General features: G+C 48.1%; 1 protein-coding gene across 1 annotated transcript in view; it reads right to left on the bottom strand.

Moving 5' to 3' along the window:
• Nucleotides 1-12,840, bottom strand: part of xirp2a (xin actin binding repeat containing 2a) — a 38,613-nt gene extending 25,773 nt beyond the window's left edge. Inside the window, exons 1-2 of the mRNA XM_067260365.1 lie at nucleotides 12,782-12,840; nucleotides 12,004-12,478 (exon numbers count right to left, since the gene is read on the bottom strand). Of these exons, the coding sequence (XP_067116466.1) occupies nucleotides 12,004-12,207 (204 nt within the window). The 5' untranslated portion in view covers nucleotides 12,208-12,478; nucleotides 12,782-12,840. The remainder of the gene's footprint in view (nucleotides 1-12,003; nucleotides 12,479-12,781) is intronic.
• Nucleotides 12,841-13,255: the final 415 nt, after the last annotated feature.

The raw sequence follows: 13,255 nt of genomic DNA, 5'->3' as shown, positions 1-13,255 counted from the left end.
GCCTCGGAATCGAAGGTGGGATATCCTTAAAGTGTGAAATATTCTTTCTCCGTGAGCGTTTTGTTGAATGTAGAAACCTTTCCTAGCGCTGGCAAGTCTGTTGAACCCTGTCTGTGGGGAACAAACAACACAGGATTTTATTTTCTCCCTCAAACATTTGCAAATCAAATGTCTTCCCTGTGGCAGACCAGCAGCAGTAGGCACAGTGTCAACACACACACACACACACACACACACACACACACACACACACAGAGATACAGTCTGTGGCTGGCAGCGTGAGCAATGAGACTCGTGGGCAAACACACACCCACACACTAACAGAAACACACATACACAGACACACACATTCACAGAAAAACACACACACAAACACCCACACAAAGGCAAACACACACACGCATGTGGACATTCTGTTTTGCAAACCCAAAACAGTGCTTGATCCTTCCAACATACAGCAGTCACAGTCTCTGACCACCAGGGTCTGTCTCTGGTAGCTCAGTGCCAACCCACTCGCTCCAGACACACAACCCATCCTGGAAAACAGCAGCTCACTTCAACCACTCAGGTCTCTCTTTTCATAGCCCGAGAGCTATATGCGATGAATAAACCTCAAAGCAACGAGCTCTCAGACACCTCCGCCCAGGGGCCCTGAACTCTCTCATAGTCAGCGCTCGACGGCGGACATGTTTTTGTCTGGTTATTTGATAACTCCGGCTGAGCGCTGTGCTGACGGTGCTCTGTGGCTCCGCGGCGAGGAAGTGTCGCGGTGAAGGAGTTCTTATCTCCTGTTTAAAAGGCCCTGTGTGGATGGGACGCTCCTCTGTAGCGGTGAGCAGAGATGTGACAGTCAGGAGCATCACAGCAGACCTGCCTGGTGTGGTCCTGGGCTGTAACACTGACCTGAGTCTGGAGGTGAGAGCCTGACAGAGTCCTGCCACACACTGGGAACCCCACAGAGCACAATCACTGAGACATGCAGGCAAACACACACAGAAACACACACACACACACACACACAGAAACACACACACACACACACACACACACACAGAAACACACACACACACACACACACACACACAGAAACACACACAAAGAATCACACACACACACACACACACACACAGAAACACACACAAAGAATCACACACACACACACAGACACACACACACACAGACACACACACAGACACACACACACACACACAGACACACACACACAGACACACACAGACACACACACACTCTGACCCAGGAGCAGGATCATGGTTGCCCTCCTAATGGGCTCTCTGTTCAGCACTCAACAAGAAAACAGTCCTTCATCTACTGTAGAGATCAGCCCTGACAGGAAACACTACCTCAGCATCGGGGAGGACATCACAGCTTGATGCAGCAGAAGGCACTGAGAGAGGAAACAACACTTGGCAAGTGGGAGGATTTTCAGATGTGAACTTAACCCTGAGAAATGTGTCTTCAGGCCCCAGACGAAGGCACGGCCTTGTTAGTGAGAGGGATGTGGTGCATTGTGGGATCTCAGGCTGTGACTTGCAGAGCAGTAGCTGGTCTCAGCTGGGGCTGGGGAGGAGAAGGCTGGCCATGGCTCCCAGGCCTCAGCCAGCCTCCATGTCTCACTGTGCTCCTAACTGAACACTTCCTCCTGCTCCGAGGGGACACCCATCCCTGCCTGTGACAGACTGACATATTTAATAAGCTACATGCCGCAAGAAATCTGTCTAAACACCGCCAGCCGGCCAGTTTAATCCGCCTTGCCAAATAAAAAAAATGCTGATCCTCTTAAGAGTGGCTTACTAATGAAATCAATGCCACCAGCTACGGCCATTTCAAGTGTGACATTAATGGTGACAGCACATTCGGCGAGACAGGCCCGGGAAATGTCGGGGGAGCTATGGCAACAACTGGCAGTAATACGGGGGGTGAGATTAGTGGGCGACATCTTGACCTGTCGTCTGCCCCCCCCTCCACTAACACAGCTGATGTGCAGCTATTAAAGATGAATTGATCCAGGGTGGATCTCGGGGAGCTCTGGGCAGCTTGGGCTCTGTGATCTGGGCAGTTTCTCCTGCCACAGTGCGCAGCAGGGGTGTTAATGGTAACCTGGGAGGATGGCACTGCAGTTAACCTCTTCCTGTTTCCTGTGTGTTGTTATTGGCCTCCGGTTCCCTGTCTATGAGGGTGCAGGGTGACTGGCTTTGCTACAGGGGGGATTAGATTCTCTCTCTCTCTCCCTTTCTCCATCTGCCTCTCTCTCTCTCTCTCCCTTTCTCCATCTGCCTCTCTCTCTCTCTCTCTCTCTCTTTCCCACTCCTCTCTCTGCCACTTTCCCTTTCCCACTCCTCTCTCTCTCTCTCTCTCTCTGCCACTTTCCCTTTCCCACTCCTCTCTCTCTCCCTTCCTTTCCCTCTCTCCCTCCACCTCCCTCTACCCCATCCCCCATTCTATTTCTTCCTTACTCTCTCTCTCTCCCTCCACCCCCATCTCTCCTCTCTCTCTCCCACTCTATTAGTATGTGTAGGACTCTGGCAGGTACACCATGTGACTACAATAGAGAGCGTAGCCAGGAACAGTGGCATATGACCGTCCTCTAGAAAGACACAGGGCTTGATTTCAAATGACATGCTGCCTCACACCCACACACACACACCCACACACACACTCAAGCACATACACACCAAGCCTGACTCTTGGATAGGGTGAGATCATGTTGTGAAAGCTGCCTTATTGCTTGTCTGCCTCAACATGAAGAGGGCATATTCACACATGACTCACAGGCATCCAAACAAATCAACAAGGCAGGAGACAGAGAGGAGCAGCTGGCAGGCCGCGAAACACCCCCTCTCCCAGTGCTGCCCAGTCATCCGCATCCAACAACCCCTATCTCCAGTGCTTGATTAATGCTCAAGGGCAGCCCTTGTGAGAAGATAATGACAATGATTAGGTTTAATCCATCCTGAATCAAACAGGGTTATTCTACTGCTACTGTGACAGTATGTCAGTTACTACCCATAGGGTTGACTTGATTGTTTTAGAGCGTATGCTACTGTATATTAGTCATTACTATTGAATGTGTGCATGTCCTTATCAGTGCTCTTCGTGATGGTGTCGTTGCTGCTGGCTTTGATTGAGACTCCTTTGTGATGATAATCTTGTTGTCTGCACGATGGGGCTGTTGTGTAACTTTCGCACACACAGTAACTGCATGCCTTGGTTCTAGGGATTTTAAGAGAATTATTATAGAGAATTAGGATTAAAACACTCCTTGTCAAGTTGCCAGTGCTAAAAGATTTATAATAATATACTAATTTAGCAGACGACTTTCCATCCAAAGCAACATAGGCTACAGTCCAGGGAGGATTTGAACACCTCTTGAAGTACTCTAACCCTGAGTAAATCCCTCTCTAGCTATACCTGTCTGCTTGTTTTCTTTTTCTCATTTTTTTAGTCCGTCAGTTTGAGTGATGGTGTTTGTGAATGTGGATAAGGCTCCCAGACTGCAAAGCAACTATGAAATCATTTTGAAATCATCTCAGTTGTCTATCGACTGTTCTCATTATTCCTCCACGCAAGTCCGGTGAGACACAGACACGTCAGACCCTCCTGAGCCAACGCAGGCGTAGAAGAGAGGGTGAGGAGAAAGACCGAGGACAGAGAGAGAGAGAGGACAGAGAGAGAGAGAGGACAGAGAGAGACCGAGGACAGAGAGAGAGAGAGGACAGAGACCGAGGACAGAGAGAGACCGAGGACAGAGAGAGAGAGAGGACAGAGAGAGAGAGAGGACAGAGAGAGAGTCTGATAAGACTGGGGGGAAAAGGACACAAGAGAGGGGGGGAGAGAGGAGAGAGATGGTGAGTGAGAGAGAGGAGGGGGAATGAGAGAGAGAGAGAGAGAGAGAGAGAGGGGGGGGGTGAGAGAGAGAGAAGAGAGAGAGAGGAGGAAGAAGGCAGAAGGTTGGTCCAGTGAGACAGAACAAGCCCAGCTTGGCAGTGAAGTGACCAGGCAGGTTTGAGATGGTGATTAGAGTTTTTTTTGCTGTAGGCCAGTTGAGCCACACAGTAGCTTTGCAAAGTGTGTGTCTGTCAGGCCGACACACGGATGGAAAAATAGACAAATAGATAGACAGAGAGGCATACAGGCAGGCATGCTGACAGGCAGACAGGCCCACAGGCATAACCGCACAGAGATATTTGGAAAGGCCAAGGTTAGGGCCGAAATGGAGTGGAGCAGAGAGACAGACTATCTGGCAGTGTTGTCTCGGCTGTACTTAGTGCTTTCTGGCCCTGTGGACAGCATCCTCACAGCAGGGAGAGACGGGAGGAAATGAGAGGGGAGGGGAGAAGCCTTGTAGCTATAGGATGGAGGGGGGAGGAGGGAGGAGGAAGGGGGGGGGGGGGGGGAGGGGGGAGGAGGAAGGGGGGAGGAGGGAGGGGGAAGGGGGGAGGAGGAAGGGGGGAGGAGGGAGGGGGGAGGAGGGAGGGGGAAGGGGGAAGGGGGGAGGAGGGAGGAGGGAGGGGGGAGGAGGAAGGGGGGAGGAGGGAGGGGGAAGGGGGGAGGAGGAAGGGGGGAGGGGGGAGGAGGGAGGGGGAAGGAGGAAGGGGGGAGGAGGGAGGAGGAAGGGGGGAGGGGGGAGGAGGGAGGGGGGAGGAGGAAGGGGGGAGGAGGGAGGGGGAAGGGGGGAGGAGGAAGGGGGGAGGAGGGAGGGGGAAGGGGGGAGGAGGAAGGGGGAAGGGGGAAGGGGGGAGGAGGGAGGAGGGAGGGGGGAGGCAGAAAGAGAATTTCAGAATGTCTTTTCTCTGAAAGACTATCTGTTCTCGCTCGCCTCAGTCGTTGTGTTTCATCATATACTTGTTTACAAAGCACTGTGGGTGGCCTGCTTGTTAAAACTCTCTCTGTCTCCTCTCTGTCTCCTCTCTGTCTCCTCTCTGTCTCCTCTCTGTCTCCTCTCTGTCTCCTCTCTGTCTCCTCTCTGTCTCCTCTCTGTCTCTGTCTCCTCTCTGTCTCCTCTCTGTCTCCTCTCTGTCTCCTCTCTGTCTCCTCTCTGTCTCCTCTCTCTCTTTCTGTCTCCTCTCTGTCTCCTCTCTGTCTCCTCTCTTTCTCCTCTCTGTCTCCTCTCTGTCTCCTCTCTGTCTCCTCTCTGTCTCCTCTCTTTCTCCTCTCTGTCTCCTCTCTGTCTCCTCTCTGTCTCCTCTCTTTCTCCTCTCTGTCTCCTCTCTGTCTCCTCTCTGTCTCCTCTCTGTCTCCTCTCTGTCTCCTCTCTGTCTCCTCTCTTTCTGTCTCCTCTCTGTCTGTCTCTCTCCTCTCTTTACTCTCTGTCTCCTCTCTTTCTCCTCTCTGTCTCCTCTCTCTCTGTCTCTCTCCTCTCTTTCTGTCTCTCTCCTCTCTTTACTCTCTGTCTCCTCTCTGTCTCCTCTCTTTACTCTCTGTCTCCTCTCTTTCTGTCTCTCTCCTCTCTTTACTCTCTGTCTCCTCTCTTTCTGTCTCTCTCCTCTCTTGAATTCTCTCTCTTCGTCTTTCAATCTATCTACAGTATCTTTGTCTCTATCTTTCTCAGTGGGTGATGCCAACGTGTTATGAAAACATATCTCAGTCACTGTGATGTTAGCTGTACTGCTCAGGCACAACAACATTATTCTTGGGTCACTATTTATATGTCTAAACTGGGCCGTCTCCAGACACATATCAAGCATGGAGAATAAGATGTGTGATGTCTTATAAAAACCTGTGATTTCCAGAGAGAGAGAGAGAGAGAGAGAGAAATAGAGGGGGAGAGAGAGAGATAGAGGGGAGAGAGAGAGATAGATAGAGGGGGAGAGATATATAGATAGAGGGGGAGAGAGATATAGATAGAGGGGGAGAGACATATAGATAGAGGGACATATAGATAGAGGGGGAGAGAGATATAGATAGAGGGGGAGAGAGATATAGATAGAGGGGGAGAGAGAGAGATAGAGGGGGAGAGAGATATAGATAGAGGGGGAGAGAGAGAGAGATAGAGGGGGAGAGAGAGAGAGATAGAGGGGAAGACATGCAACAAACGGCATAAGCTACCAAAGTGCCCCAGAAGTTGTTTGAGTAAAGCCTGTTCCACATATCTACAGTTCTGCTATGGTTCTGTCAATGATTAACCATACTGACTTTAGACAGATACCATTGTTGGTTTATTGAGCAACACTGTAAACCTTAGCTCCTGTTGGCTGAAATTAATATCACTTCCTCCTCCGGATCGAATACTGTAGTTTCACCATGGCAACCGCCAGTGGGTGCCAAGTCCTCTTCTGAAAACCATGGTTCATCAGGAGTTAGATCTGGTGTCTTGGTTTGCAAAGCCATCGATATGAGGGACATGCAGTCAAATGAGAGAGCCTGATTTGAATGATGGGCACACAGCCAGTGTGTGGATACCACGTAACAGTGCTTGTATGGTTGGTAAACCGAGGTTTCAACACAACCCTACCATCAGGATGCATGATGCCTGCGTCACAACACAGTCACAGCTCCATTAAAAGATTTGAATCTGTACAGCAGAATTTACAGAGGATTCTGACAGAACTAATGGGATTTTCACAAGGATGCATTGTAGCAAAAGTGGCCCAATAAAAATGGGAGATGATGAGGGGTATTGGCCTATTGAGGGTGAATAGTTTAGCTTGTGCTGTATTCTTGTAGTTTGGTTCTTTTGGGTTCATTCATTTGGGTTAATATTCTGACTGTCTGTCTATTTAGTTTTTTTTCTTTGAACTCTTTTGGTTAATCTACAGGTTGTGCGACATGTGGAGCTAAATGTCTCCGATGTTGTCATAGAGATGTCTTCTGAAATCCAGTTGTGTCAACATCCTGTGAAATATTTATATTTTCATTATAAATGTTACATTCAGGCTGTCGAATGTGAGGAAGAAAGGTTGTCATGGAAATGTCAGTAAACACAAGTGAAGTGTACTGACCCTATTATCAACCTAAAAATGTGTAACGGACGTAATCACGGAAGCATAGTTTGTTGAAGCGACATGGGAACTAACCTAGAAATAGGCCTACACTGCAGTATGAGTCGCTAAGTATAAAAGACTGACGGAAAGCACAAGAGAGACATAGCTTGATCCATAAGCAGACAAAGTTATGAAAATAAACTCAGGCCCCGGTGTACATTCCATACCTCCCATGCCACCGTCCGAATGTGTACGGACACCTCACTCGGTCACCATCTACACAGACAGCACGCAAATCAGTAGGTGTCCTGTAACGCAGGACATTTGTCATATTTGAAGCCTTCTAACATGACGTAAACACACATCAGTCAAACATCGGTCGTATATTTAGAGTCGGAAGGTCCGGTAGAGTCTGGACGGACGGTGTCCTAGCTCAGAGAATGCGCACGCAAGATCAAATCAAAAAAATAAACTGACAAAAATAAAACCTCCCAGTGAGTAAAATAAACCAACAAAAAAAGAGCGCATGATTTGATGACAGTCATATTGTGGGGTGTTTATAGCAGTAGGCTATAAGCACAGCAGAAATATATTTATTTATTTACTCAGTCTGGATAGCATCAATTATACATGGCGTAGGATGCTCATGACGCTTAGCCTATCAACAATTCATAACAGGCCTTTGAAATCTGATTTCGGATTGAATAATTTATTAATCGAAACCTTTAGATATTGTGAAAACCCTTTTTATATATATAAAACTACTTCTCTAACAAGTGTTCTCAGTACTTTCAATTTCACTTCGTCAGTAAAGATTAATGAATCAATAAATCAATAAATGTACTTCCAAACTTGATCAAAAAGCAACATGTTTCGTTCAGTGTATTTTAAGCCTATTCATATTACAAAAAGCTTAAACTTTATTGTATGTTAGGCTACAATAAACAATCCTCTCAGGGGGACACATAACATCCACAAAAAAAAAGTTTACTTAAACATGGCTGTAAATACAACAATTTAGAAATTATTTAACAAATAAAAGCTTTCCTCACTGTCGCTGACCCTATAGAAGCTGTTGAGGGCCAGTGGGTATAAGGAAATACAAACCAACAGCAACACCGTGTTACTGTACGATGTTACACTGCCCCCTACTGCAAGGCATCAGCAACTACAACCCACACACAGCACAGAGCCATGTGCATTCATGGTTGTGGCGCACGTGTGTGTGTGTGTGTGATGTTCCTCAGAGAGTCGGGTCACAGTGATTGCACAAGCATAACCTCATCTGCCTGGACCAAGGGGTTTGTTCACCCAGCCAGAAAAATAAGTAGTTTACACTGGAGATAAACCATTGCATCACATGCCACACAGAGCTAATGCAAACTCTACAGAGGGCTCGTTTCCCTTCTGCCAGAGAGCTCTGGCTACAGGCCTCGAGACCACCCGGGAATCGTCCCTTACTGTCTCAGTGAAGTCTCGGGCATGTCACCAGATAAATAATGAAACATGCCACAGAGAAGAAATACTGGAGTTCATCAAACATTTACAGAGAGCCTACAAATGAGGCGTGAGACAGGGTGGTGCTTTACAATGAGAGGACTCTCTCCTCATTGTAAAATTGTTCAGTTCGCCACTAAGACAGGCGTTTGAAAGGGACGCCTAAATGACAGACGAGAGCCCCCTGCTAAGGACCCCACCTGTCGTTAAGTCGTGCGCTGCTACACTGGAGACCTTGGGAGGTGTTATGTTATGTAGAGAGAGTGGCTGGGCCTGGAGACGCTTCCGTTGTGAAGCGTCCATGGATGACGAAGCCAGCAAATCCTCATATCTGGAGCTGCGAGTCGGACTTCAGGAGGGATTATTTGTAGATGCTGAGTAGTGGGCTATGTCTGCTTTTATGTTGGCCGTTCTGGACGTTTGACAGATTTATTTTTTGTGAAGAACCGCCGGTACCTATCCCAGTTAGTCAATTTCTCATTCAATGTTATTGTGTGTGTGTGTGTGTGTGTCAAGGTCTGTGTGTGTGTGACTCAGTCCTCGAGGCTACATTCAGAAATGTAAGTTGGAAGGTTACATCATAACAGTCCAATAATAAATAACGAGAAGAAATAATCAAAATGTAGTTAAATAAGATATACTTGATTCTGTCTCTGATATCTTATGTGTCACTTTGTAATCAAACACATTTTAATTTAGGAAAGAAAACACCACACAACAGGCTAAAAAAGACAGTAAATGTCAGAGAATTGGAAATCTTTCAAATGGAACATATAACAATATGCCAAGAATAAATCCTGCTGTGTCCAGACATAGTCAAAAATAAAAAGCGACGGGATTAGATTTGTGGAATCAGTTCTTATCAGTGTTTGTACAGACTGATAAGGTTTTCCAAACTTGCCTCCAACAACAACAGCATGAACTCAGTGCTTAAGGAAACTTCCCACTAAGGAACCCAATCTCCACATGGACCGATGCGTTCCTCGTTCCTCCAGTCAGACTAAGCTCAGTGATGTCTATCAGACAGGGCCTCTGCTGGGTCATCAGCTTTAGCTTCAACACAAATACCATCATCTCGAAAGCATGTCTTTATCGATCAATGTTTTTATCGTAGCGTGTATGAGTTCACAGCGATGTCTCAGTCTGTGTTGAGGTGAATCCAAGAGTCCATCTCCTGCAGGGTTACAGGTCTACTGAGGGTCCAAGAGTCCATCTCCTGCAGGGTTACAGGTCTACTGAGGGTCCAAGAGTCCATCTCCTGCAGGGTTACAGGTCTACTGAGGGTCCAAGAGTCCATCTCCTGCAGGGTTACAGGTCTACTGAGGGTCCAAGAGTCCATCTCCTGCAGGGTTACAGGTCTACTGAGGGTCCAGGAGCCTGTCTCCTGCAGGGTTACAGGTCTACTGAGGGTCCAGGGCTGCTCTGGTTCCTGCTCCGTGGAACAGGTCTGACCCAGCCTCGCCACACACCCACACCCCCCTCTGCTCTGCCCTCCGTCCCTGACAGAGCCTCCCAGCCCTGGGCCCTGCTCCTGCCCCAGCTGAGCCCACACAAGACAATTACAGGGTTTTCTTTTTAAAACCTAGCTTAACCATGAAGCCCCCTCAAAATAGGCCTTAAATAACATGGTGTCATGTTCCCCTCGCTGCAGGACATGACTGTGTACAGCCACACGCTGCACTGGCAGCCAGAGGAATCCAGGCCTCTGCTGCCTACAAGTCCCACAATGCAGCAGCGCGGCAGCCTCCGAGAACTACAGTTTGAGACGAGAGCTGGCATTTATGAGGTCTAAAGCTTTGAGAATGTGTTTTATAAATAAGTGAGTGGGTACTGGAGAACCCAGACACAGTCTTAATTACTCGTCTTACACGGTGATCTGGCTGAAACACATTCACTGCATTCAACACAAATAAGCACAGCTGCTCAAAAAAAACAATCATTTGAGTTCTGTACTGAAAAATGCCATAATTACAATCATGTTTAGGGATTTAACTAAACTGACCAAACCTAAATTAAGAGTGTAAAGTAGAGTTTAGTAGAATATTGTAGTTATAGTATGTTAAAATAGAGTCGAGTATAGTATTACATTATGTATTTTCTTTTTTATATAGTATGCGTATACTAAAACATCTATTGTACTAGAACTTAGTCTTTTTGCTATTTTTGGAGCTTTCGACATTTGACTTTGAACTTAAAATTGTATCTGAATTTGGATAATCATATTGCACAATAAGCAGAGTAGAGAAGTCCAGTTGCATGTCGTAAAAAAACAGTAGAGTGTGTTTGAGTAGATTACATTACATTTAGTCATTTAGCAGACGCTCTTATCCAGAGCGACTTACAGTAAGTACAGGGACATTCCCCCAAGGCAAGTAGGGTGAAGTGCCTTGCCCAAGGACACAACGTCATTTGGTACGGCCGGGAATCGAACTGGTAACCTTCGGATTACTAGCCCAACTCCCTCACCGCTCAGCCATCTGACTCCCATCTGTCACATCAGGTCAACAGTAAACAGTAATGGTCTCGAAATGGATCCATGGGGAGCGACCATGACAGCTTTCAAACAACATCAACAAGTGGGTCAACTGCATCATTTGTCGTCCGTCTGGTTAATGGGAGGCTTTCCCCTAAACAACCCAGTTCTCCTCCAACAGACTCACATTTTCCTGTAAATATCAGCCTGCTGTTACACGAGGTGAAACTGCAGAGTCAATGGCCTCCACCGCAGCCTCCACCGCAGCCTCCACCCCAGCCTCCACCCCAGCCTCCACCAGAGCCGTGGAAGAGACGTAAGCACTTCTGACCAGAACCAGCCAGCTGTGGAAAGCCCCTGTGCCAAAAGCCAAGTCCCATTTCTGTGGTATTTTCTAGCGACGTTTGAGATACCTTCAGAAAATACTGTTTGTCAAACAGAAGACGCTGCTTTAAGGCCTGCTAGACTTTGGCTCATGACTACAGCCACCAGACCACCAAACCTCTGTCTGGTCACTTCACTCATGCTTTCCACCACTTTGTAACTGTGTTGTGAACAACACAGGACAGCAACACTGATCAAACATGAAAGAGATGACAAAAAGTCAGACAGTGGCAACTGTTGTTTCTGTTGTAAAATTGGAGCTACTTTGAGTAAGATATTGACTCACGCAGACTGCCGCACAGTGTGTGTGAAGTCTGAAGCGTCGCAGTCATTCATCTAGCGAGTTAGAACACACACTTGCTTCTCAGCTGGTAGTGACGGGATAAGTTGCCCCTGGCACAGTACTTCCTCTGACAGCTCACCACTGCTCAGAAACCAGAGATGGGTCCATTTCAGGAGTAGCCCTCAATGAAGTCACTCGCTAAAGTTACTCAGAAACACTGTTGAAGTTTTTTGTCACACTGACCCCTGATGAATAAACATTGTCAGAAGTCCTCAATCACCCTCACCAACACAGCTTGTCAACACACCAGACATCATGCTGCCCTCAAAGTTGGATCAAACGAAAGTTTGAAACTTGCAGGTCACCGTTCCACCTCTTCCAAGACCACCGACATCAGATAAACCAAACAGAGCTCTCGTACTCACGGTGCTGTCAGCTGGGGGCTTCTCAAACATCCTCTTCAGGCTGTCCAGAGGAATGTGGAACTTCTCGATGGTCTTGGCGGCCCGCGGCTCCTCTCGCAGCGCCTGATCGTCCCCCACGTCTAGCCTCGGCCCCGAGACATGCGGGGAAACAGAGCCGGGCGCAGCGGCCACCGGCACGTCTCCATTTCCTGATTGAATTTCCATTGTTGCGGAAACCGAATCCCCCTCTTCCCTTTAGGCCGTCGCTCGTGAGGGGAAGTCTTTTGTGCGAGGTGAAAAGGGAAGAGAGGAAAGGAGAGCTGGAAGTCGTGGAGTGAGGGGGGAGAAAGAGGGGGGAGAAAGAGGGAGAAAGATGGAGAGAGACGGGAGAGAGCTGATGGGGATCTCTGTTCGTCACGGTTGTTGTGACCCAGACCCTAGACACAGCAGGCTGACACTGCAGGCAGAGCCAGGCGGCAGACCTTGGAGGGGAAGTCTGGAGGGGGCGGAGAGAGAGAAAGTTCACACAGACAGGAAAACACACAAGTCTTGGAAGCCTACCACAGAAACGTCAGCTACATTACTATTTGGTGGAAAGAAGGGAGGGTGGAAGGGTGGGAGGTGGAGAGTAGAATAGATGGTGTGGCTGGGGGAGGGAGAGAGAGCTAAGGAAAAAGTAGAGTGAGAAATAGATATATTTAAAACTAGAGAGACAGAAAGACAAAGGGAAAAAGAAAGAGAGGTCTCACTTTAACCGTGAGATCCCCAGAACCAAACAACAGAAACTTTCTTTGATTACCCCCCGTCCAATCACACCAGGTAGTCACAGGAAGCAGTCCGGGCTAGCTCTCGTCAGCTTGTATGCCTCCAGCCCCCAGCAGCCCTCAGCACTGGTGGAAACTCCATTATTCCCGAACAAATCATGGAAGCTCAGCAACTATTAACCCCCCTGCCCTCGCCAGCCCCAGTGATGGTTCCTTTATTGTCCACTTCCCCGACGCTGAGAGGTCTTCCTGGGGCGGGCTCCTCAGCATCCTGCCCTCTGGGGTGGGACGGGGACCAGGCCCACGGCCAGACCCTGGCCTCCCTCGAGGGGTCACAGCTCTCAGATCTATCTTGCATCACGTTCCCTCTCACACACGTTACAGGAAGCAGCCGTGTGGTCATGCACATCTGAGCAGTGCCAGTCATTTTACGGCAACTTATACTTATATTTATTACACTTAGTACTGCTAGTCTATGTACCCTTAGTATAGTTAGTCCACATATTTAA

The sequence above is a fragment of the Osmerus mordax genome, chromosome 22, assembly GCF_038355195.1.
Source record: "Osmerus mordax isolate fOsmMor3 chromosome 22, fOsmMor3.pri, whole genome shotgun sequence".
Lineage (NCBI taxonomy): Eukaryota > Metazoa > Chordata > Actinopteri > Osmeriformes > Osmeridae > Osmerus > Osmerus mordax.
The sequence above is the reverse complement of the archived record's forward strand: the minus strand, read 5'-3'. Positions and strand labels throughout refer to the sequence as shown.